Source organism: Haliotis rufescens, unplaced genomic scaffold, assembly GCF_023055435.1.
Source record: "Haliotis rufescens isolate VD_foot unplaced genomic scaffold, xgHalRufe1.0.p SCAF_5, whole genome shotgun sequence".
In the NCBI taxonomy this organism is placed as follows: Eukaryota; Metazoa; Mollusca; class Gastropoda; order Lepetellida; family Haliotidae; genus Haliotis; species Haliotis rufescens.
Genome location: NW_025964223.1, coordinates 25,212,038 through 25,238,407, shown reverse-complemented (window position 1 = coordinate 25,238,407; position 26,370 = coordinate 25,212,038). Strand labels below are relative to the sequence as shown.

Sequence of the window (26,370 nt, the reverse complement as noted above, 5' to 3'; positions counted from 1 at the left end):
GATGAAAATTGTCAGATGCATCCACTTCCTCTTTGGTATGCTACATCTGGGTGATCTATTTAGTCATCACTGGGGGAACAAGGAAGAACAACCTTTACAGAAACCTATAATTAGGTTTTCCCTTCCACAATAGTATGAAGAAACATTCACCGCCACCATGTACAGTCAAGTCCCGCTAATCTGACATAGTTGGTTGAATGTGATTATGTCGGATTAACGAAACTACGTAGTATCAACGTTCGTGATATAAAATCGGAGAACTACACAATAGCTAATGATACAAACACGTAATAAAAAAATAAATATTCATATTGTTATGTTACATTGTTAGCAGAATATGTTTTCTAATCATGCAACCTCTAAAGCTTAACACAAAACAACTGTTACGGACTCTATGACTTATTCAAAACATGGGCTGTGTACTCGCAGGCAGATGACCGAGGAGTACACTGATCACTATGTCGGATTAACAAGATATGAGTGATTTCAGTAATTTGTTGCAAATTACGTGTGTCGGAGTCGGGAGTGAGAGATTAACGGGTCAAAATAGCACTGATTTAAACAGTTCCCATCATTAGTGTCGGATTAACAAATGTCGGATTAACGAGACTTGACTGTAATATCTACCCCACATTGCAGGTGACTTGAAGCTGGTGGAAAAACCCCAACCTCTTACCATGGCTCCTCACGACTTCTGTAACATCAAGGCCAATGTCAAGGTCGCCTCTACAGAGAATGGAATCATCTTTGGAAATATTGGTGAGATATGTTACTGGTGTTGTTCAGTGCAGACTAATATTTCCAGGCTTTTTGTTGTTCACATGTGATTTGTTAGGTGTTTGTTTTACTGATGTATTTTTGTCTTTGTTCATGGTTAATGATTCATCCAACAAATTGAAGTGAGAGTTCCCTTATGAGCTGTATAAACAACAAGGCTTCCAGATGAATCTAACATTGTCATGATGTAAAGAAGAAATGAATGTTAATTTTTCCTGTGACAAATTTGATTAGATCCACTATCACACAACTGATAGTGATATATGGTTTAATCTGACCTTTTTCCTTTTCCTATCCACAGTGTACGATGTGACAGGTGCAGCAAGTGACCGCAACTGTGTAGTCCTCAACGACATCCACATTGACATCATGGACTACATCGTGCCCGCCAGCTGCACCGACTCTGAGTTCCGCCAGATGTGGGCGGAGTTTGAGTGGGAGAACAAGGTTGCGGTCAACACCAACATCCTTGACCTTCACGAGTTCCTACAACACGTGATGAGGACCACCAACATGAAGTGTCTCACCCCTGAGAAGGTACCGGTGCCAAATGCAAGTAGAAATCTTTCTATTAAGCACGCTGTTCTTGTTTCCTGGAGCATGGTGCATGGCTGTTTCCTGTTGCTGCACTGTGGGATTGGTACAACCACTGTTTTCTCCTCTGTCCACTAGGTGGTTTAGTAAACTCACTACAGCCCATGTCAAGACAACCACTATATCCTCCTCTGTCAACCAGGTGGTTCAGTAAACTCACTGCAGCCCATGTCAAGACAACCACTATATCCTCCTCTGTCAACCAGGTGGTTCAGTAAACTCACTGCAGCCCATGTCAAGACAACCACTATATCCTCCTCTGTCAACCAGGTGGTTCAGTAAAGTCACTGCAGCCCATGTCAAGACAACCACTATATCCTCCTCTGTCAACCAGGTGGTTCAGTAAAGTCACTGCAGCCCATGTCAAGACAACCACTATATCCTCCTCTGTCAACCAGGTGGTTCAGTAAACTCACTGCAGCCCATGTCAAGACAACCACTATATCCTCCTCTGTCAACCAGGTGGTTCAGTAAAGTCACTGCAGCCCATGTCAAGACAACCACTATATCCTCCTCTGTCAACCAGGTGGTTCAGTAAACTCACTGCAGCCCATGTCAAGACAACCACTATATCCTCCTCTGTCAACCAGGTGGTTCAGTAAACTCACTGCAGCCCATGTCAAGACAACCACTATATCCTCCTCTGTCAACCAGGTGGTTCAGTAAACTCACTGCAGCCCATGTCAAGACAGCCACTATATCTTCCTCTGTCAACCAGGTGGTTCAGTAAAAGGTTTAATGTGTTGCATAGAAAGTGAGATATCAAGACTTCTTTGTCCATTTTATGTAACTGTTCTGTTGTGAGCCGTGTAGAGTTGTTGAGTGGGTAGCTGTTTACTTGCACCCTCCAATGCCCTGGGTTTCCACTCCCCACATGGGTACAGTGTTCTGTTGTGAGCCGTGTAGAGTTGTTGAGTGGGTAGCTGTTTACTTGCACCCTCCAATGCCCTGGGTTTCCACTCCCCACATGGGTACAGTGTTCTGTTGTGAGCCGTGTAGAGTTGTTGAGTGGGTAGCTGTTTACTTGCACCCTCCAATGCCCGGGGTTTCCACTCCCCACATGGGTACAGTGTTCTGTTGTGAGCCGTGTAGAGTTGTTGAGTGGGTAGCTGTTTACTTGCACCCTCCAATGCCCGGTGTTTCCACTCCCCACATGGGTACAGTGTTCTGTTGTGAGCCGTGTAGAGTTGTTGAGTGGGTAGCTGTTTACTTGCACCCTCCAATGCCCGGGGTTTCCACTCCCCACATGGGTACAGTGTTCTGTTGTGAGCCGTGTAGAGTTGTTGAGTGGGTAGCTGTTTACTTGCACCCTCCAATGCCCTGGGTTTCCACTCCCCACATGGGTACAGTGTTCTGTTGTGAGCCGTGTAGAGTTGTTGAGTGGATAGCTGTTTACTTGCACCCTCCAATGCCCCGGGTTTCCACTCCCCACATGGGTACAGTGTTCTGTTGTGAGCCGTGTAGAGTTGTTGAGTGGGTAGCTGTTTACTTGCACCCTCCAATGCCCCGGGTTTCCAGTCCCCACATGGGTACAGTGTTCTGTTGTGAGCCGTGTAGAGTTGTTGAGTGGGTAGCTGTTTACTTGCACCCTCCAATGCCCGGTGTTTCCAGTCCCCACATGGGTACAGTGTTCTGTTGTGAGCCGTGTAGAGTTGTTGAGTGGGTAGCTGTTTACTTGCACCCTCCAATGCCCGGTGTTTCCACTCCCCACATGGGTACAGTGTTCTGTTGTGAGCCGTGTAGAGTTGTTGAGTGGGTAGCTGTTTACTTGCACCCTCCAATGCCCGGTGTTTCCACTCCCCACATGGGTACAGTGTTCTGTTGTGAGCCGTGTAGAGTTGTTGAGTGGGTAGATGTTTACTCTCCACTGAAATATCATGACCAACATTGAGGAAGATGTTTTCCATAACAATCTCATGTCGTTATGCATAGAAGAGTTAAGAAGTCAGGAAGTGAGTTAGCATGTTGATGAAGTATAGTTTCTGTTGGGTAGATTTTTTTAGTTCCTTTGCTTCGCATGTTTGTGTTTGTTAAATTGAGCACACCAAAACCCTCACTCACCCCCAGTAGCTTACATCACTGCCAGTGTCACACACTATCTATACAGTGGACCAGCACACCTTACCTTGAGTACACCAAAACCCTCAACCACTCCCAGTAGCTTAAAACCTCTGCCAGTGTCACCCACTATCTATACAGTGGACCAGCATACCTTACATTGAGTACACCAAAACCCTCAACCACTCCCAGTAGCTTAAAACCTCTGCCAGTGTCACACACTATCTATACTGTGGACTTCTTTTTAAAAAAAAGCTACTATTCTTTTTGAACCCTGTTGGAAGGTTTGTGGTATCTTCAACATGGGGCACCTGTTGCCCAGAGGCCTATGATGCTGATATTTGCTGTATAGAATATTGACCCAGGATCTGCCAAGAGAGGTTTCTAATCTCAGATTATGATATCATCATTAGTCTGATGGCACCATATCACCTATTCCTATAGGTCCTTGTGAGTTTCACCAAGTGGTAGACGTTTATGACGTTTGTCTTTGATGCAGTGATGTCATGGAAATATTGTTTACATCAGCAGTAAACATAGCTCACTGACTCACCAACTTGAACCAGTGATATCAAGACGTATATGACGATTGTCAAAACTCCTTGAGGTAAACGTCTATACACTTGGAACAAATGGGCCATGGAGTATAGTAACCCTTGTTGTGTTTTTAATTTCATTCCAATTGGTTAAAGATTTCCCTGAATAATTTTCAAATTTCTCTCATAGAAATAAAAATGTGTCTTGAACTGTAATTTGATGTTGTTGAACATTAACACGATTGGTTTGTATTTTGCATGTGTATTAGTGTTGTTTGCATGAATTATTTTGTTGTTTATTACTTTAGCCAGTTATATTCTGTTCGTATTAGAATAACATGGTGAATTCTCATATCTTCCTTATCTCACAAACCTCAGTTGCATTGTAGAATTTGTAATCTTGTTTCAATGTGGTATTACCGTAGCTCAACTGGCTGGGCTGTTAATGGCCAGTGTGAAGACAACACTGATGAGTAAGGTGAACTTTTGACATAGTGACACCTATTAACATCATATGGAATGAATTGGTGTGGTCTGTTAAATGAAAATGATTCATCATATATTTACTGTGATCAGAAGGGTCCAATACTATCAGAAGGTCTATGTAGGAGTGTGGATTTCTGATAGTCGGAGCACTAGGAGCACTCGGTGTCCGTGGTGGATAGTTGCTGCTGAGTTGACCATGTTGTAACTTGTTCCTTCTTTCCCCAGGCTATATCAGGCAGCTGCGGCTTCATGGCGGCCAACTTGTACGCCAGGTCAATCTTCGGGGAGGACGTGCTGGCCAATCTGAGCATCGAGAAGCCAGGCCACCTGGGCAAGGATGCCTCTGTTCAAGGTCACATCAGGATTAGAGCCAAGAGTCAGGTGGGTAGTTCAGGGATTCCAGGGTAGGAGACTGCCTCTAGTGGACAGAGCAACTGCCCGGGTTGGTGGTTTAATTTCCTGGCCGTGTCATACCAAGAGACATTAACAGATAGTACTTGTTATCCTGTTTGACACTCCTGTTAAGGGGCTAAAACAAGGACTGGTAGGCTGGGAGTCAGCATCATGTGTCAGAGCGAGTTAAACTGCAGTATGGTAACTCAGAGGGCTAGCACTATTAAACCAGACTAGTCCAGACTAGTACATGCAGGCACAGGCACAGACACAGACACAGACACAGACACAGACACACACACAGACACACACAGAGGTGATGAGGATCCCATTTTTAACTATGAACAAATCTCTTGAAATGCAACGTTGTAGAGTAACAAGCTACATGCAGAGTAACAAGCTACATGCAGAGTAACAAGCTACATGCAACCTTGTAAAGTAACAAGCTCCATGTTTATTAAGCTACTGTTTTGTTCTTTTCAGGGTATGGCTTTGAGCATGGGAGACAAGATCAACCTGTCTCAGAAGAAATCTCTGAAACCAATGGCTGCATAATCCTGGCAGTCACATCACTGGATGTTCAGAACATCTTCTGGGAAGCCATTAGTTGCATTGAGAATTACAAATTATTCTATTTTTAATGTGCAAGAAATTGTTAAACTATTAAATAGTTATTCCAATATTTAATCTTGATTTCAACCCGTTTAGTGTATGCACTAACATTCACAGGGGAAGTTGTGATTACTCTTACATTGTACAGTGTGTGATGTTATCAAGTACAGGCTGTAGGCCCATGTGTTGCTTGGATTTTGGTTCTGGGTAAGAATACGTCTCCAGGAACCTTTGCTTGTCATACGATGCAACTATATGAATTTCTGTGCTGGAATCAGTCCCCACCAACTCAGAGGAGGCGACAAAATGGATTTGGTGATCAGGCAATGACTGTTGATTGTCGTACCACAACGGCATGACGTATCAATCACTAGTTTGTCAGGCTGCAGTCCTATAGGTTGAATACTGTTAGTGCCATGTTAAACAACACACATTTATACATTTCAGTCTAATTATGGATGTACATGTGTACAAGTGAATGTCATATTTATGGATTCACTGTGGGATTTCTCACCAAGTTCATGGCAGTGTAATATACTGTCTGTAAATATATATTACTGATTTGCCAATGTTGATGCCCAGTCCCAGTGATGAAACATCAGCTAGGTTTAACCTTCTGTCTTTGATGAGATGTGGGCTCAATTATCGCAGGTAATAAAATATAATGTACATCTGGAAATGTTTTCTGTATTACTTTACCCCAGGGATGCATGTCTCAAAACCTTACACTCTGGTGAAGATTCCAGGTTAAAATAGCCTTCAATGCTTGTCATAAGAGGCGACTGAGTGGATTCTGTGGTCAGATATGGAGTGCTGGAGATATAAGTCACTTGTTTGGAATATTGCTGACTGGTGTTAAACAAGAAAGTTAACCCAGCAGACTCCTTGTACACACCCGACCTGTGAAGATACAGGTAGAGAATAGGTCTTCAGCATGGTTATGTAAGAGGCGACTAACTGGATCGGGCGGTCAGGCTCGCTGACTTGGTTGATGCTCATGATGTCAATCACTGGATTGTCTGGTCCAGATTTGATTATTTACAGACTGACGTCATATAGCTTGAATATTGCTGAGTGCAGCGTTAAACAACAAACAAACATTACACACACCTACAGAGGTCGACAAACACCAACACAAACACACAATTGAGAACATATCTTGTGCTGCTTATGTTCAGCACTCATAGGGCTGCTGTGAGGATTTACGGAAGTGACCTGGATGATGGTGCCATTGCACATACTGGACAACATGCACAGCTGGAATAAGTCACACAGTGGGTTGAACATATACTGAGCAAAAAATGTTGGGGATTATGAATATTTTTGGGGATAATGTTTATGATCCCTCATTTTTCAGTATATGAAGGCCATTCTTGGTGGCACTTTCCAGGATATTACTGAAATTCTGCACTTTCCAGGATATTACTGAAATTCTACATTCTAAGTTTTGAAATATGAAAGAAGCATGATTACAGACAAATGTTTAAAATTCCAAATTCCTCAAATTACCAGCAGAACCACAGAAATCTCAACACAAGAAGTTTTTGCAGAGAATTAGTATTTACAACAACGTTTCATCCCTTTTCCCGGATACTGACTTTCAATGTTTTCATTCATCTTCAAAGGGCAGGTCTTATAGTGTTTGCACGGGGACAAAACGTCATCCATCAATAACAATGAACACGATTACTGTCAGTAGCTTTTATTTACAAAATTCATGTCATAAACAAGATAAATTTTCAAAATAATAATGCTTAATTACACATTTAATTACAATATGAAGAAAATATCACTGTAACACAGGTGTTGGTAGAAAAGAGTGTAATTGTTCCAACACCATTCTTAATATCCTCTCGATCCATGGTTACAGTAGTTCCTTTAGTGTTCCAAACTCCAAGATACAAAATGTGGGAATACTTTATATAAAGACAAATATTACAATTCAGCACAACCAATCATTTTCATTATTTTACAGATGGTCCTGTCAAAAGTATAAGACAAAATGTGACGTCCAATTTTGCTATGATTCTTTTTGTAACTTATATTTCAAGGCAAATAATACAGGACTAATGCTCAACAGAATTTTCATTAGGACATCCTGAAATAAATCCTTAACTCAAGACATGAAAATGTTTATGGATAATAACTTCTAAATACGTATCAAAGACTATTGTCATTGACCTATTCTCTATTGAATCGTCACTTTGTTTTGTTTCATCGGTCTCCTACATCTTGACCAAGACTATCTGTACAACAGGAGCTGTGATTGGTGTGGCCTCAGAACACTACTGAAAGACTTCCAAAACTCACTATTACATCGGGAGCCTGCCCAGTCCTGCTCATGTCCCTTACCAGCATTCAATATTCACGCCATGGAGAAACACCATGCTCCAAATAAACATTGTTTACAAAAGCTTCCATAAAAATCAAAAGTCAAAATCTAAAGATTACAAAACTATGACATTTCACCCAAAACTCCAAACTGAAAAGAAAGTTATGTCTAGTTTCAACAATTATCTATGGCAAGCAATTAAAGCCACAAATTTTATACATAACATCAATGCTATTCATTCACACAGGAATAAGACATTATTATTTTTTCACTTTGCCATTAATTTAAGTTATTTATGTTTTCTAGAGATCAAAGTGAACAATATTTATGAAAACATTAAGTTATTGTTTCACAAGTACTCTTGGTCAGAATACCGAGAGGTGGGGGTCAAAAATATACTACAAATGTCGTAGTGTATTAGTTAACTTCCTTTATACCAATCTCACAATAAAAGTTTTTATAAAACTACACACATAAGATGTAAGAGCAACATACATCTATGCAATTTTTAAATTTTTTTGTTTGCTCTTTTATCAAATACTGTACAATACTTGTTTTAAATGAAAGGGTAAAATTTAAAGGTCAGCTCATCCGTAATAATACACAAATTTGATCTTAATCCTATAGAACATTACTGTAAAAGAAACCACTAAATGTTTCCAAAATGATCTGCATGATGAAAATGAAACATCAAGTAAAGCAAAACAAATACCAGACAATATATCAAACAAAGAAGTTTAACACAGTTTATTGGCAATTTAATATGTGTATTGCTGAAAAATGCATATGGTTTGTTTAAAATTTGACAAATTATAAATCTGAAAAAAATTCAATGGTGGAAAAATGATTACTTAAGTCACTGCATCTTACAATTCATACCTACCAACACTACAAATGTTCAATTCTCAAAAGTCTATTTCAAAATTATGTGCGTGACAACTGATTATCTTTCAAATAAATGAGTTGTAGAACAAAAAATGACTATATGCGTACCGGATTATCCACAGATTACAACCATGCTGGATATACTATGCTCAGTGCAGCAATGTCTGCTGGCTGAATAGAACAGATAATTACAAGCAAAGTAAACTCACAGCAGATGATCTTCATACATAAGTAGTTTTGGGTGTGTAGTATCATTAGCAAATACTGTCATAAGCAAAACTAATTCACACTGGAAAGCTGATATATGATTGTTGTTGCAAATTAAATACCTGCTTGTATATACAACATGTAGGAGCATGTCAAAAGTTTAATGAAGCTGAAAAAGTGAGGCAATTTTTCTAAATCTATTATCCCTACAAAAGTCGCTACAGACAGATACTATGGAAATTGAAGGGAATGCATGACAGAAATTTTGAAATTTTGAATTTTATACAGTCTGGTTATGAGAATTGTCAGATTCTATTGTCAGATTACTGAGAGAAACGAAAGCGTTTCTACCATCCATAAACTAATAACTTTTCTTCAGCTTCATCAATGTTTTCACCAAACCCTCCATGAAACTTGACTAGATGCATCATTTATTGAAAAAATAACTACTTAAAGCCAATGTGTGGGTGCTGATGCAAGGTTCACACTGTCATAGGAAAAGTGTGTCGTAGGATCTGATGTGTGGCTAGATAATAAGTCTGATAGGAGAGTATCATTGCCTTATCATCACATGATGCAGACAAATGCTGCCACTGCTGATATCTGATTTCATTTTACATGCTAACTGCATTCATTGAAAAGCCTTACAGGGTTATTTCTACTGACGTAAACAGTCTTGGGTTCTTTGCACTGACATCTAAATTACAAGGATTTCTTTCATTGTTTTTCATTTTAAAAACAACCTATTCTTATCCATCCATTTAAATTTCTTCTCTCTTTGCTTTACATGAAGGAAAATACTCCAACATCATCAAATAAATATAATTCCAAGTGATTTTTCTTGCGTATTTTTAAATATTGTTGCATCGGTACGGATCAGCAACACATGCTACTCAAATCTAGCCATCAGTATATACCTGGTAATAAAACCTAACAAACCCAGACATAATAAGACTGGAAGTGAATTAGCTACCCCATGGTCAAATATCCAGTGCACAATATCTCCATTATATTATGAAAAATACTGTGGATACCAATTCTTTGTGAGGTAATTTTAAACAGACCGTCTCTCAGGACAGTCATATAAAACACAAGGCCTAAGACACACTACTCTATAGGGTGGAATTTCATCATAAATAGTTCAACACTATAGAAAGCGTTGGACAATATAAAACTCCTGTGATTTAACATTAGCCTACTGAATAGGTCAGATCTTTCTGACATAAATCCTTGTTAATGACATGCTATATATTCAACCAGTATTATTTCACAATAGTGCGCAGGTCCATACAAGCAGGCTGACATACCCAAAACAATTTCTCAATGAAGCTGATATTTCAAAATCAATCAAACATAACCAATGTCAAAGACAGAAAATACCAGTTTAAGTTCATATAGCAATGTATAAATATCTCACATGTCCAATATTATAAAAGTGTTTTATCACAATAGCTAATCAAGTGTTCCCACAATGAAGTGTTTTCAGCCACTTACAATTACATGCATATTTGGCATAGCAGGTACTTTCAACACCGACATTGACACTTTCCCTATCTGAGTAAAGACAGGTTTATCTCCCTTGCATCACAAAAATTTGGATCATCACATCATGTTCTGTTTCTTTGTACAGTATCTTGAACTGAACATTTGTGAGTTTTAAACTTAGATAAATGAATTTGGTGAAAATGTATTTTCACGACACTAATGATAAACTGCCTCCCACCAGGTCTAGCAGTTGGTAATAAGTGCATAAACATGCTATATGTGAACAAACAATCTACGCAACCACTGGGGTGACCGAGTTCGGTTACAACACTTGGGACAGTTTTATTTCAGATATATCATATTGTCAGCTTAATGTAGATGGAAATTTTCAAAACGATGCAGTTCATGTACGCTTACCACTTTCATGAATCCCATAAGTATGAGAATATTTTTTGACAGACCAAGGATCATAATAAGGGCAAATCTTGGATCAGCAGTTTCTGACATGGCAAATGGACACAACTCTGCACAGCATGCTGTAGTGTCAAACCACTGGGCCACCAGGAAACCTCTGAGAACCCATCTCCAAACATGAAAACATAAGTCAGTTTAGCCCTAAGTTAATTTATACCTGGATGAATAGTCCATCGTTTTGCAACCTTAAGTACATATACCATTTCAATTCCATGCAATACAGACCAACAATGTATGAAATGGATTAGAATTAGAAAAAAACATACCCTTTAAACCTAAAGGCCTTTCAAACAGGCCTCATTCCCTTGAAAAAATGTCTTTTATACAGAAAAGTAAACATAAAAATAAATGTTTTTACAAAATATACTCATTATCATCAAATACACATTTTATTAACTGTTAGGTTAGCTTAATTCCAGTTGTAAATACACACTTTATAACCATGCATGCAGTTCTCAGTATCATTCAGTGGTGATATATACAGCTCCAAGCAGTTTTCATCCTCTAAAATAGGCCCATTACAAACAGTGTTTTGTTTCTCATCTCCACTTCGTCATTACCCAAAATATTTCTTTCCACAGCTGTAACTTTGAAATTAGCATTTGTTTGTTGTGTATCACCAAATTCAGCTATAGGGAAGCAGCCCACAAATAATCAGCTCTGGACCAGACAGACCAGAGATTGATATGATGAGCATCGATCCACCCTGAGGGGTATGATGACACACAATAACCGAGTCACTGAGCCACCTCTTACAACAAACATAAGTAGCATCCCTTGTGCCATGTAAACACAAGTATTTTCTGAAGTATGTGTTTATGGATCTACGCACCAAAGACTTCAAAACTGTGGAATCAAAAGAATGGAAGGAAGTAACCCTTTGACTTGTCATTAACGTCTTTTCTTGCATTTCAATTTTTCTGTTTTTACAGTACTTTTAAGAAATCTCATTTAAAGAAAGGTGGTTTTGAAAAAGATAACTCAAGTAGAACTTGTCATTGAACAGTTTCTACACAGACTACAGCGTTGGCTCCAGGTGACTTTAGTTCCAGCAGTGAAGAGACACCGAAGTATCATTTTGCGGGACCTAAATATAGTAAGAGAGCAACTAATCTCATTCAATCATAAGTGCCAGTTTATGCATGCCCACACCTCTGATTACACTCAATACAGTAGTTGTCACCTTGAACTGAGGCTTAGTGTTGGACATGAATTTACATGTAGTAAACAGGATTCCCTTTAAATGAGCATTAACTTCTATATGGAAATATACTTATAATATTGTATTTCGTCAAAGAAGACAGTATAAGCAAAGAATGATAGCAAGTTTTGAGGAAACCCTTGTCTAAGTTAGAAATTTGAAATACTGATATATCTTGATTACTGTACAAAATCAAACCTAGAATGTAGTGGTATGGAAAATAACTACAATATTTAAAATATGATGTGTCACATTGTCAGTGTTGACTGACTCAAATACTTATAACAATTAAATTGATTAATTAAAACCTATATGACAATCATATGAGACTAGTTTTCATTCAGCATTACATTTATATTCAGCAAGAAATTCTGATAGCAATGATCGCAATAAAAACCAATATTACAACCAATTTCAAATAATTACTTCTTAAATTCCCTCCTATATGTAAAAGTAAACATGGCAAACAAACTATTACATACAGAGTTTGCTTATTTCTTAAGAATGAAGTAACAGTGATTATGATCAAGCGTTTCCATTTCTTAGTGATGTTTCTACATATCTACCTCCTCTGTACAATGTAACTCACTAACATCCAGTCTACCGGAATAGTATCACAGGACCAGTGTGTTCTGGAAATGTATTGAGTAATAGTTCACATCTTCAGTAATCACCAGCATATTCACCACCTACATTTCCTAGTTGGGGATATCCTTCTACCTACCCTGTCATTACAGAGTTGAATCTAAAACACTTGGAACAGTATTTCAGTTACCGGTATACAAGCATGTGTGCTTAATGTCAGAGAAAGCCCTGGATGAAGGTTGTGGACCCTTCACTTTGGTGAACCAAAGCATGGATAAGGTGATGACAAACCATTCAGCAGATCCTGATGCAATTAAGGGATGCAACACTGCATAACTAATTGCATGCCTTTGAACCACCATTGGCCCAGTTGCAGGCCTGAAGTACAAGACTAGAAAGGGCCATCCCAACTATCTCCATACACATCAGTTTGTTCAATACATACATATCTACCATCAGCATCCCACTCAGGCTAGCAGGCTTTTAGCCTAAGTTCTATCCTTGACAAAACCCATTTCTTACAAATGGTTAGTTCAACCAATCATCAATGTTTTCTATAAGATGACCCATGTTCAGTGATGAACCTTTACAAGCATTCTGACTGATCAGTTTAGAAGTGAGTGAAACGTAACAGGGATGAAGATCCTGGAGGCCTTCCAATACTTTTATACTGGGAGACATGGTACTTCTTGTTTCACCCTGAATTTCTCACCCTGTCTAAGGAACTCACACTAAGGTCACAGGGAAGGTTCTCTGCAGTGTTATTCTGTTGAGGATGACTTTACAGGAAGCATTATGTCAGCTCTGCCAGATCGACCGATCATCAGTCCTCCTAATCAATCATGACTGACGATCAACATGCATTATAACAAGTGTGTGACTCATTCCTTCATTAACGTCACCCCGGTTAAACCAATACTTCCCTATCAATTGTGACATCATCAAGTGAATTGATCAAAATTTTATTTGCGTACTTCCCAAGCCAATATTTACCTAGACAAACGGCTAAACTTCCTTGGTACAGGAACTCTTTTGTCCAAATTCAAATATTCCACCGAAATATCTTCCTCATTTAGGAAACAGTCATATGTACTTTAGACATGGCTCTCTTTATATCTCACGTTCCCTCATAACTGAACAATAAGTATGATAATAATGGATACTACTCCTGTATTATATCTGTATTTCCTAAACAGAAGATATTTGGCTGATACTTTTGTTTTCGAAATCTTTTGAGGCAATTACTGATGTACAATCTAAATGTAAAATGTAAATGTAAATTGTACATGTAAATTAAAATGTAAAAGTAAAATGTAAATGTACATGTACATGTACAATCTAAATGTAAAATGTAAATGTCAAACGTAAATGTACATGTACAATCTAAATGTAAATGTGAAATGTAAATGTACATGTACAATCTAAATGTAAAATGTAAATGTCAAACGTAAATGTACATGTACAATCTAAATGTAAATGTGAAATGTAAATGTACATGTACAATCTAAATGTAAAATGTAAATGTCAAACGTAAATGTACATGTACAATCTAAATGTAAATGTGAAATGTGAAATGTGAAATATAAATGTAAATGTGAATGTAAATGTAAATGTAAATGTAAATGTAAATGTAAATGTAAATGACAGTCACAGACTAGTTATCACTTTCTGGTGCTACCATCTGAAACATTTGTCTCAAAACTGAAGTACGGCCATTATCGGTATCTGTTTTTACTGGTGAAGGTTTAGCCTGAGTAGGAATAGTTTTTAGGCATACATGGCCTTTTCTAGGAACAATCACATCTGAACATCAACTAGTTTGTCCTAGAACAGTCTGAGAGGCAGCAAAGCAAACTGCATGTATTCTACACATGACAGACTTGAGTATACAAAGAGCACAGCATAAGCCTATATCAAAGTGTCGATGCTTGGATAACTACTGCCTAGTCATACCATCAGTGAGTATAGGAAAAGCTTTGTGAGAGTGATTAATATGATAAAGCATATCATTTGACTTCAATACCTAAATTAGATCATGCATTATTCAGGGTTCATATTTCATTCAGGAAATGACAATATTTTACTCCTGAAAAGATATTGTTCTCATACATAGATCTTGCCTCATGCCTCACTCATTTTCACATTTTGATTATCACTGTAGTCAAAACTATACAATAGTTATCATCTTCTTAAACTGAATCTAAAAACCTATGAAATCGATCAATACATATTTTCTAAAATCTCCAGAACTTAACTGCCGAATTGGCACATAGTCTTCCCTTTTTAACTTCCTGTTAAATCAACAGTAGAGTGACACTGTTGCACTTCCCAACAATAACTACAAGTTTCCTTGTATAAGAATGACATTTGGAACTCATCACTTTCTCAATGAGATGGATGTAAATATTTCCTTTTATACAGAACTGATCACTTATCTATTTGAGGAGAGTCATGAAAACAGTTAAAATGTTGTGATCGTCCTGGTAACAATGCTATAAGGCAAGACTTACCCTGAAACATAGCCCCTTATTCATCAGTGTCATCTTCAACCAACTCCATGTCATATTTGGTCATGAAAATACAATTTACAAAGAAGAGCCATGAAAAGAAGGATGCTCTGGTGGGTTGTTTTTTAAGTCTATTCGTTGATGAAAAACTCCCTCGGACCCTACAGAAGGACCAGTTCATTTGGTAAACGTGTAAACCAATACTGACACCCACCCTTCCACCCACCCACCATCTCTAGTTTATCCCACTTTTCAGATACCCTCTGTTAAGAAAGATACTAACATGACAACCCCACCCAGTCCCCACAAGCCACAGAAACACAGCTTCACTCAGGGCATACAATTACATTGTAGTATATAATAGTATCATGCAGATGCATTCACATGCTTTGGAAGCAGCTGGTAACTAAACACAATGTACTCAACTCACTTCAAATAAACACTGGGTGTGTCACGGACACATGCCGTGAAGATGCACGGTCTTTCAGCGCACTTGTACAAAATCTCATTTCTACAAAATAGTCAGAAATGAGGACCAAGTGGAACAATTCATGGAAATGAACACCAAAATTATGCATTTGTTAGTCTGTGAATGTCCCACACTCAGCTGTTCTCTCATTCTCGACATGTATTATATTAACTCCAAATCACTGCATAACTATTCATTCAGTAACAAAATACACCATTTTTACATATTTACCTTAGTATCATTAATATAGTAGTAATGGAATGACAAATTCACTTTTCCCTTGCATACCAACTTAAGAAAGTACAAAATATGCCTCGAATATAGAAACCTGATTTGGGGGTAAATGAAAAAATACAAGCACAAATTTGGGGTCAGTCCCACGGTTGGTCAACGGAGGTCGAGTGGAAGCGTGGTCTCAGTCACTGGATGTCTGCTGCTCTCGATCCTGGCTCAAGCACCACAAACATTCAGAGCTACCGTGGCGACCGTTACCATGGCAACGGGGAATCAAATGCATCCATGATGTCCATCAGTGTAATATTATTGTTTAGCTGCTCATGACAAGACATCTATCACAGTATTGAACATCGCCTCTTCTTTTTGCCTGGGGGTTTCACAGGGGGGCGTTCCTCAGCCTGAAATTTCCTGAAAAATGAAATAAAAAAACTTTGAACTTTAGTAAACTCTGCAAAAAGAATAATTAAAGACTTTAATTCAACTGGGTATATCTACTATTTCAGTTATTACTATCTGTGGCAAGAAGGATTGAGTCTACTAGCCTACGCTTGTCTTTGGATATAATTATAAAGCAATTTCAGCTGCTGAATCTTGGAGGTGAAAGGTACAACACACATTCAATATCTATAATCAGGCCTATTAAAGAAAAAAAAATAGCAAAATGTGTACTCTATTGGCCTATTTTGCACCTAAAATATTGACTGGCAGGAATAAGAGTTCATTTTGCACACTAAAACTATTGACTGGGTTAAGTACAAGTTGACAATGGATTCAGAAAATGACAAGTAGGCAGCAGCTGGATTGGATATCGTTGTATACCAGTATGACCACATCACTGTTTTACATCTGTATCAATTACTCACCTGATAATTCTAACCAATTCGTAAAATGCCTGGTCCACATTTGTTCTATTTTTGGCACTTGCTTCAATATAACTTATTTTCAAACTGCGGGCCAGCTCTATTCCCTTATCCTGGGACACCTGAAAGGGAGGTAATCAATGAATGTGTGTGACCACGATCTGGCGAATGAGTGGGGGGAAACCCCATGTCTTCTTATAGTGATAGCAGTACTACATTAATTGTTATGTGAGTGAGTGAGTATGGTTTTACGCCGCTTTTAGCAATATTCCAGCAATATCACGGCAAGGGACACCAGAAATGGGCTTCACACATTGAACCCATGTCGGGAATCAAACCTGGGTCTTCGGCGTGACGAACGAACCCTTTAACCACTAGGCTACCCGACCGCCCCTTATTTGTTATGTATGTATTTGAGTTCCAATATGGGAATGAAGAAGAAGTTGTAAAACATGCACAAGAAATTATTAACTGTAGACGATTCACCACAACTGAGCACATCTATGCATGTCATCATTGCTATATAATGCAATATTGCTTTTAGTTTGTTGTTATTTAATGCAGTACACAGAATTGTTGTCAGTCTGTGAATGTTCCACACGGCAGTCTGTAATAATCAAGTCTCGACCAAACAAACCAGTGAGTGATACTAGAGCAACAATCCATGCTGTCGGGGTACGATGACACAACAACCCAGCCTGACCATGTGATCCATGAAGTCAACCCAGCCTGACCATGTGATCCATGAAGTCAACCCAGCCTGACCATGTGATCCATGAAGTCAACCCAGCTTGACCATGTGATCCATGAAGTCGACCCAGCTTGACCATGTGATCCATGAAGTCGACCCAGCCTGACCATGTGATCCATGAAGTCGACCCAGCTTGACCATGTGATCCATGAGGTCCATGTGATCCATGAAGTCGACCCAGCCTGACCATGTGATCCATGAAGTCGACCCAGCCTGACCATGTGATCCATGAAGTCGACCCAGCCTGACCATGTGATCCATGAAGTCGACCCAGCCTGACCATGTGATCCATGAAGTCGACCCAGCCTGACCATGTGATCCATGAAGTCGACCCAGCCTGACCATGTGATCCATGAAGTCGACCCAGCCTGACCATGCGATCCATGAAGTCAACCCAGCCTCCAGCCTGACCATGTGATCCATGAAGTCGACCCAGCCTGACCATGTGATCCATGAAGTCAACCAAGCCTGACCATGCGATCCATGAAGTCAACCCAGCCTGACCATGCGATCCATGAAGTCAACCCAGCCTCCAGCCTGACCATGTGATCCATGAAGTCGACCCAGCCTGACCATGTGATCCATGAAGTCGACCCAGCCTGACCATGTGATCAATGAAGTCAACCTAGCCTCCAGCCTGACCATGTGATCCATGAAGTCAACCCAGCCTCCTGCCTGACCATGTGATCCATGAAGTCAAACCAGCCTGACCATGTGATCCATGAAGTCAACCCAGCCTGGCCATGTGATCCATAAAGTCAACCCAGCCTGACCATGTGATCCATGAAGTCAACCCAGCCTGACCATGCAATCCATGAAGTCAACCCAGCCTCCAGCCTGACCATGTGATCCATGAAGTCAACCCAGCCTCCAGCCTGACCATGTGATCCATGAAGTCAAACCAGCCTGACCATGTGATCCATGAAGTCGACCCAGCCTGACCATGTGATCCATGAAGTTATCTCTTGTGACCAGCATGGGTTGCTGGAGACCTGTAACTCAGAACACCCACGGGCTCTCACCTGTGAATGAATGTGTTTGGTTGGGGAAGAAAATTGACTAATTCTTCAGTGCTTGTAAGTTGGTGTCTAATTGCATTATAAGTTTAACCACCTCAATGAGACTTGATTAACTACAGACTGCCATCATATTGCCATCATATTTCACTGAAACCCCTCACTGAAATCACCTGAGACCACCTGACAGACCACCTGACTGAAACCACCTCAAAGAGACCCCTCACTGAAATCACCTGAGACCACCTGACTGAAACCACCTCAAAAAGACCCCTCACTAAAATTCCTCACTGAAATCACCTGAGACCACCTGACTAAAGCCACCTAACTGAAACCACCTCAAAGAGACCCCTCACTGAAATTCCTCAATGAAATCACCCAGGACCACCTTACTGAAACCACCTCAAAGAGACCCCTCACTGAAATCACCTGAGACCACCTGACAGACAAACTTGACTGAAACCCCCTTACTGAAACCACCTCAAAGAGAGCCCTCACTGAAACTCCTCAATGAAATCGACAAAGACCACCGGACTAAAGCAACCTTACTGAAACCACCTCAAAGAGACCCCTCACTGAAATTCCTCAATGAAATCACCCAGGACCACCTTACTGAAACCACCTCAAAGAGACCCCTCACTGAAATCACCTGAGACCACCTGACTGAAACCACCTTACTGAAACCACCTCAAAGAGACCCCTCACTGAAATTCCCCAATGAAATCACCCAAGACCACCTGACTAAAGCCACCTTACTGAAACCACCTCAAAGAGACCCCTCACTGAAATTCCTCAATGAAATCACCCAAGACCACCTGACTAAAGCCACCTTACTGAAACCACCTCAAAGAGACCCCTCACTGAGATTCCGGACTGAAATCACCTGAGACCACCTGACAGACCATCTCACAGAAACCACCTGACAGACCACCTGTTTTCCAGCATGGTGTTATTCCGTAAGACTTACATCCCTCTGATGCTCTAAGTCGGACTTGTTTGCTACAAGGATCATGGGAAATTCATCTCTGTCTTTCACACGCAATATCTGCTTGTGGAACTTGTAAATCTCTTCAAAACTGAAACAGACATAATCATCAATGTTATCAAACATTTTCCTAAGTTTCAATAATAATCCATATTGTAAGGTGGGATTCAAAACATGAGACTAAGAACTATACATGAAAGTTTTATACTATGTATCATACGTATCATATAATCGGAATTTGTCCATTCATATACAAGTATGACTTTTTATTGCTACATCATTTTATATGATGTGTATTCTGAAGTCAAGTATTATGCTATTCTTGAGCATACAAGAAAGGATAAATTGATGTCCATGACAGAATATACAAGAAGGAAGACCTACCTGCTGATGTCTGTGATGGAGTACACAAGAAGGAAGACCTACCTGCTGATATTTGTGACGGAGTACACAAGAAGGAAGACCTACCTGCTGATGTCCTTGATGGAGTACACAAGAAGGAAGACCTACCTGCTGATGTCCGTGATGGAGTACACAAGAAGGAAGACCTACCTGCTGATGACCGTGACGGAGTACACAAGAAGGAAGACCTACCTACTGATGTCCGTGACGGAGTACACAAGAAGGAAGCCCTCCCCTGACCTCATGTACTGCTCTCTCATGGCACTGAACTCCTCCTGACCTGCTGTGTCCAGAACTGCAAGCAAACATTACAATAACATTACACTCTTATTAACAAATAGCCTATTTATCATGTTTATTACATGACCTCCTTCATGTTTCTGCTACAGAACTGGACTCTGGGAACACTGTCCCTAACACAAGGACCCTTTGAACATAGCCACACATCTGCAGAAAGATAGCCACACACCAGCAGGAGGATAGCCACACACCTGCAGGAGGATAGTCACACACCTGCAGGAGGATAGTCACACACCTGCAGGAGGATAGCCTCACACCTTCAGGAGGATAGCCACACACCAGCAGGAGGATAGCCACACACCTGCAGGAGGATAGTCACACACCTGCAGGAGGATAGTCACACACCTGCAGGAGGATAGCCTCACACCTTCAGGAGGATAGCCACACACCAGCAGGAGGATAGCCACACACCTGCAGGAGGATAGTCACACACCTGCAGGAGGATAGTCACACACCTGCAGGAGGATAGCCTCACACCTGCAGGAGGATAGCCACACACCTGCAGGAGGATAGTCACACACCTGCAGGAGGATAGTCACACACCTGCAGGAGGATAGCCACACACCTGCAGGAGGATAGTCACACACCTGCAGGAGGATAGTCACACACCTGCAGGAGGATAGCCTCACACCTGCAGGATAGCCACACACCTGCAGGATGATAGCCACACACCCACAGCATAGCAACACACCTGCAGGAGGATAGCCACACACTAGCAGGATAGCCACACACCAACAGCATAGCAACACACCTGCAGGAGGATAGCCACCCACTAGCATGATAGCCACCCACCCACAGCATAGCCACACACCTGCAGGAGGATAGCCACACACTAGCAGGATAGCCACCCACCCACAGCATAGCCACACACCTGCAGGAGGATAGTCACACACTAGCAGGATAGCCACACACCCACAGCATAGCAACACACCTGCAGGAGGATAGCCACACACTCGCAGGATAGCCATACACCCACAGCATAGCAACACACCAGCAGGAGGATAGTCACATACTAGCAGGATAGCCATACACCCACAGCATAGCAACACACCTGCAGGAGGATAGCCACACACTCGCAGGATAGCCATACACCCACAGCATAGCAACACACCAGCAGGAGGATAGTCACACACTAGCAGGATAGCCACACACCCACAGCATAGCAACACACCTGCAGGAGGATAGCCACACACCCACGGCATAGCCACACACCCACGGCATAGCCACACACCTGCAGGAGGATAGTCACACACCTGCAGGATGATAGCCACACACCCACAGCATAGCAACACACCCACAGCATAGCCACACACCTGCAGGAGGATAGTCACACACCTGCAGGATGATTGCCACACACCCACAGCATAGCAACACACCCACAGCATAGCAACACACCTGCAGGAGGATAGCCACACACCCACGGCATAGCCACACACCCACGGCATAGCCACACACCTGCAGGAGGATAGTCACACACCTGCAGGATGATAGCCACACACCCACGGCATAGCAACACACCCACAGCATAGCCACACACCTGCAGGATGATTGCCACACACCCACAGCATAGCAACACACCCACAGCATAGCCACACACCTGCAGGAGGATAGTCACACACCTGCAGGAGGATAGCCACACACTGGCAGGATAGCCACACACCTGCAGGATGATAGCCACACACCCACAGCATAGCCACACACCTGCAGGATAGCCACACACCTGCAAGAGGATAGCCACACATTGGCAGGATAGCCACATACCTGCAGGATGATAGCCACACACCCACAGCATAGCAACACACCCACGGCATAGCCACACACCTGCAGGAGGATAGTCACACACCCACAGCATAGCCACACACCTGCTGGAGGATAGTCACACACCCACACACCTGCAGGAGGATAGTCACACACCTGCAGGAGGATAGTCACACACCTTCAGGAGGATAGTCACACACCTGCAGGAGGATAGTCACACACCTGCAGGAGGATAGTCACACATCTGCAGGAGGATAGTCACACACCTGCAGGAGGACGGCATATAGTAAGTACTGTATTCTTCATATGAAACGCCTGCTCCAGTAAGTGCCACCTGACCGACTTACAGGCCAATCTGTAGAGTAATCATTACCCCCTACTGAGACAGAAAATAACCTCACAGTCCATCTTGTGCATATTACAGATTTTTTCACCGAAAACTGCAGCGTGGAAGATGTGTACATTGTTGCCTAGTAAATATTACCGAAAAGGTTATAATTTTATCAATGTTTGACCAAAAAGTTAACGTGTACGATTTCAATAAGCACCTCCCAATTTTCTAAGGACCCAGGCCCTCATTATGGCAAATACAATAATTGTCAGAACATAACAATTACAGAACTACTTTAAAAAATCTTCCACTACATTAAGGATCTGTTCACATGACTTGGGGACAAAATATCCCCCTACCAGCCCCAGAAACATCAGCAGCAAACCGGGGTATGTCTAGTTTATTTTGATGCCACCAAGTGCTGACAGTGAACAATGCTGAGGTGTGTGCAGTGATTGTAATTCTAGTTGCAAATCCTTGAATATCTTAAGAAAAAAGGGAGAAAAAAAGGAACTGTGACCACCATTCCACCATCAGCTATACAAAACATGCATAAGTGCAACCTACTAGTGAAGAAAGCAGCCTAATATTAATAATTTCATAATTTCTGACTAACCCTTACTTGTCCACACAAATCTATCTTTGAACACACTCAGTACCTCTAAAGTTTATTTACCACACTACATCACTAATCCCTATGTTACGTGTAATTTGTCATACTCTCTTAGGCTTGACATCATCAAACTGTGGACATTTCAAGACTATGTGCACATGTTTTACAGCAATGCGTTGTTAATTTATGTGACACTCATTAGCAGACCGGACTATTTTCAGCTTTGATTGGACCACTGTTCAACCTAATTTTGTCTGGTGCAACAGGGTTTTCATGTCAAATCAAGCTCCTTAAATCGAGCCCTGCATTGTTCAAGATAGACAAAGCTATCTAAACACAGGAAGCTTCAATATAACACATCACATTCTTACAAACAGATTATGAATTCCCGAGGAATTATAAGTTATTTCCTATTTCACAAGCTGGCAGATAATGAAAGTTTTGGAGATTACATGTAAAGTTGAAACAGGAAATCCTAACCACTTTGATGGTCTTTCTTGGGTCAAGAACCTTCACCAGTGTGGGACTGTGTTAACACGCCTGTCAAATGACACTGTCAGCTTGTGGCGGTGTGATAAGTGGAAAGTGACACCTTTAGGAGGGCTGTGTCAGTCGGTGTGTGCACAAACACTGACCGACTCCTCAAACATGCTCACCCGCTCCAGTCCAATATATTCTTCCTCCAACTGGTTAGTGTGGTCTTGTACAGGAAATGTCACTGATATACCACGTACTTGTAAAGACAAACGTATACACATTCCTCACCTGGCAACTTCCTCAACCTACTGGCTGGTGTGGCTTATCATACTGTAGATTCACTAGGACGAGTAGTGCCAGCTAACACTGTATTGCAATTTACTGCATTACACAGAAATGAATTCAATGTTCCAAATTAACAAAGTTTATTAGTGGTAGTGACAATTCCCTGTGAATTAAAGTCACCACTACAACCACTAAGTCAATTACGAACTCACATTTTTGCGGACAAAGTGAAAGAAAATAAATTCTAAATATGAATTATTTAGATACATATCAAAATGTACTGCAAACTTGATGATTGGTTTATTGAAGGGAATATATGTGATTTTGGTACTAATATGATCACGATATACACCTCATATTGATATTTTGGTTAGTCTGAGGTGCAGTTATATTCCACTGTACATGTTGTACCACGTTTGCAATCTACATAAACATTTTTAGGGAAGATTTTTCTAAAACGGTTCAGCATGATTGAATCAATACTCATTCCCTAGTATCATCACATCATCTTGTACGAAAACCTTCCATTTTGTTAAGATGAACAAAACATGTCTCCGCACATACAATCAGAGGACCCACCACACAATGTCTTGCTGCAAACATGCAAAATATAAACAAATACACAATCACAAAATATTTTCATGTTGTGTGTTAATAAAATATGTGTACACCATGAAATGTTGCCTTGGAAATGTGACTTCACCATGAATGTTGGTCCCAAAATACTGATGTTCCTACTAAAGTGATCATAGTGAGTGAGTGTGTATGGTTTTACGCTGCTTTTAGCAATATACCAGCAATATCAGGGCGGGGGACACCAGAAATGGGCTTCACACATTGAACCCATGTCGGGAACAGAACCTGGGTCTTCAGCGTGACAAGCGAACACTTTAACCACTAGGCTACCCGCCCGCCCCTAAGGTGATCATAGTAGACAATATTTAATGTCAATAATCTTTGTGTAGTAGGCCAGGGAAGACAGCAGTGGGCCAATTCCAGCAACACCTTAAGCCTTGAGGTTGGTTCTATATCACAGCAGGACCAGCCAGGACATCAGAAGTGGGCGTTTCCACCATGTTCACATCGTACCCATTCTCCCTAATGTTTGTTAGTTGTTGTAAACCATTTTATCCTGTCTAACATTTCCACCACATCACAACACAAACAGTCCAACCTGACTCAACAGGTAGTACACACATGGATATCCAAGCAACAAACATTGGGACATTTGCCAGATCGAAACATATACCATTTACCATTTACTATCAATGACATTAGTTGTATGATAATATATATAACATTCATCCTGTCTAGCAGATAGCATGTTTATCTCATGTTGTGAATAAGGAAAGGTCCTCACTGCTCACACCTCAATGAGATAAACATGGACTACAGCTGGCCTATCTTCATGTTCTCTATAGCTGCTCACTGCCCAAGCCCCGTCAGGACACACAAACATGAAGGCTTCAACTTGCAGTGCCTGGTAGATTTGCTGTCATAAAATATTTATATCAACCATTCCAGAGCTAATTCTTCTTGCCACTTGTAGTCTATTTTTGTGATGTTGGCTTTGCTCTTGTCAACTCTCAGCCTTCTATTACCTGCACTTGTTAACTTTTCTCCATTTTCTTTAGCGTCAACTGTGGTCTGTTTATTTGAAGTTTTATTTAACTGTTCATAAGTGGCAATTGTAAAGCATTTGCTTTTCAAAATAGAATAATTCTAGGTTTTGATATCAATAGGGTCTAAGAATATGTGATTGGCCAACAGTCTACCTACTTCTCTGTATATTATGGGTCATTAAAAAAAATCCACTCATCCGAATTACTAAATTATATCGCACTTGCTGGTACAAGACACTTCTACACATCAAGTATTTATAAGGAAAAGCCTTCTCTCTTTTATAAACATTCTGAAAGACATATAAGAATAAAAAGTGCATATTGTGTTTCTTATACTTTTTATTTTTTTTATATTTTATTTCTTTTTGGAGTACACAAACAATAAAGTTAAAGAACCAAGTTCACATACAACTGAAATACATACAAGTTACAAAGTATATCTGTGGATAACAACAAACAGAACTATCCCAGTGTCAGGATGGCAAGACATCCTTGTTGGAATTGTATAAGTTAGAGGGTTAGTTGGTGACATAAATTTATGTTGGAGTTATATAAAAAGTGTGGTAGGTTTAGAGTGTGGGTGTGAATGGAACAAACCTTTAATCAAAGATATCTTTTGAGCTGTGATTATATTTTTGGTATCAGACACTCTTACACTTCTGTCTTCATAAGGTTTTATTATAGTATTTCTACTGATGTTGTCTGGTTTAATTTTTCCATATAAAATGAAAGTACACAGTTTCGAGTTCTTAAATATATCTTTCACTTGGATTAGATAGATGGATTAGATCAAACTTTTGCACATAGTTTTATCAGAGAAGCGTTGTCAGCCTATCTACATCATTTGCGTTTTGCTTATGTTATTTTTAGGTCTGAAAAAGACGCAAATCATGTATGTTTGAAGAGTTGTCATTGTGTTTTGGAGACATTCTTCAGTTCCATCTACTATGATTTTGTGTTTGTTCATTATTTAACTCAGCAATATTCCAGCTATATGACGGCGGTTTGTAAATAATCGAGGCTGGACCAGACAATCCTGTGATTGACATCATGAACATCAATCCATGCAATTGGGATACAATGACATGCATCAACCACCCGATCCAGTTATTCGCCTCTTACGACAAGCATA

At 40.5% G+C, this 26,370-nt stretch overlaps 3 protein-coding genes across 5 annotated transcripts in view; 2 read left to right on the top strand and 1 right to left on the bottom strand.

The window, feature by feature from the left end:
- Nucleotides 1-6,135, top strand: part of LOC124111099 (coatomer subunit beta-like) — a 35,570-nt gene extending 29,435 nt beyond the window's left edge. For 2 of the 3 annotated variants that reach the window (XM_046470703.2, XM_046470685.2), the window contains 4 exons: nucleotides 640-759; nucleotides 1,079-1,329; nucleotides 4,677-4,832; nucleotides 5,328-6,135. In XM_046470703.2, the coding sequence (XP_046326659.1) occupies nucleotides 640-759; nucleotides 1,079-1,329; nucleotides 4,677-4,832; nucleotides 5,328-5,399 (599 nt within the window). In that variant the 3' untranslated portion in view covers nucleotides 5,400-6,135. The remainder of the gene's footprint in view (nucleotides 1-639; nucleotides 760-1,078; nucleotides 1,330-4,676; nucleotides 4,833-5,327) is intronic. The other variant, XM_046470694.2, reaches the window with a different exon arrangement.
- On the top strand, nucleotides 1,336-4,670 carry LOC125373379 (splicing factor 3A subunit 2-like). Its single transcript, XM_048384412.1, has 2 exons — nucleotides 1,336-2,197; nucleotides 2,291-4,670. Exon 2 carries the CDS (start codon nucleotides 2,315-2,317, stop codon nucleotides 3,260-3,262), a length of 948 nt encoding a protein of 315 aa, XP_048240369.1. The 5' UTR covers nucleotides 1,336-2,197; nucleotides 2,291-2,314; the 3' UTR covers nucleotides 3,263-4,670.
- An 8,007-nt stretch (nucleotides 6,136-14,142) lies between the features above and the next one.
- LOC124111122 (ras-related protein R-Ras2-like) overlaps nucleotides 14,143-26,370 on the bottom strand; it is a 49,901-nt gene continuing 37,673 nt past the window's right edge. The window contains exons 3-6 of the mRNA XM_048384003.1: nucleotides 20,045-20,147; nucleotides 19,433-19,541; nucleotides 16,702-16,820; nucleotides 14,143-16,246 (exon numbers count right to left, since the gene is read on the bottom strand). Of these exons, the coding sequence (XP_048239960.1) occupies nucleotides 16,174-16,246; nucleotides 16,702-16,820; nucleotides 19,433-19,541; nucleotides 20,045-20,147 (404 nt within the window). The 3' untranslated portion in view covers nucleotides 14,143-16,173. The remainder of the gene's footprint in view (nucleotides 16,247-16,701; nucleotides 16,821-19,432; nucleotides 19,542-20,044; nucleotides 20,148-26,370) is intronic.

Excerpts from the sequence above, each read along its gene's own strand:
- LOC125373379 (XM_048384412.1), top strand. The coding sequence starts at position 2,315 with ATGCCCTGGGTTTCCACTCCCCACATGGGTACAGTGTTCTGTTGTGAG.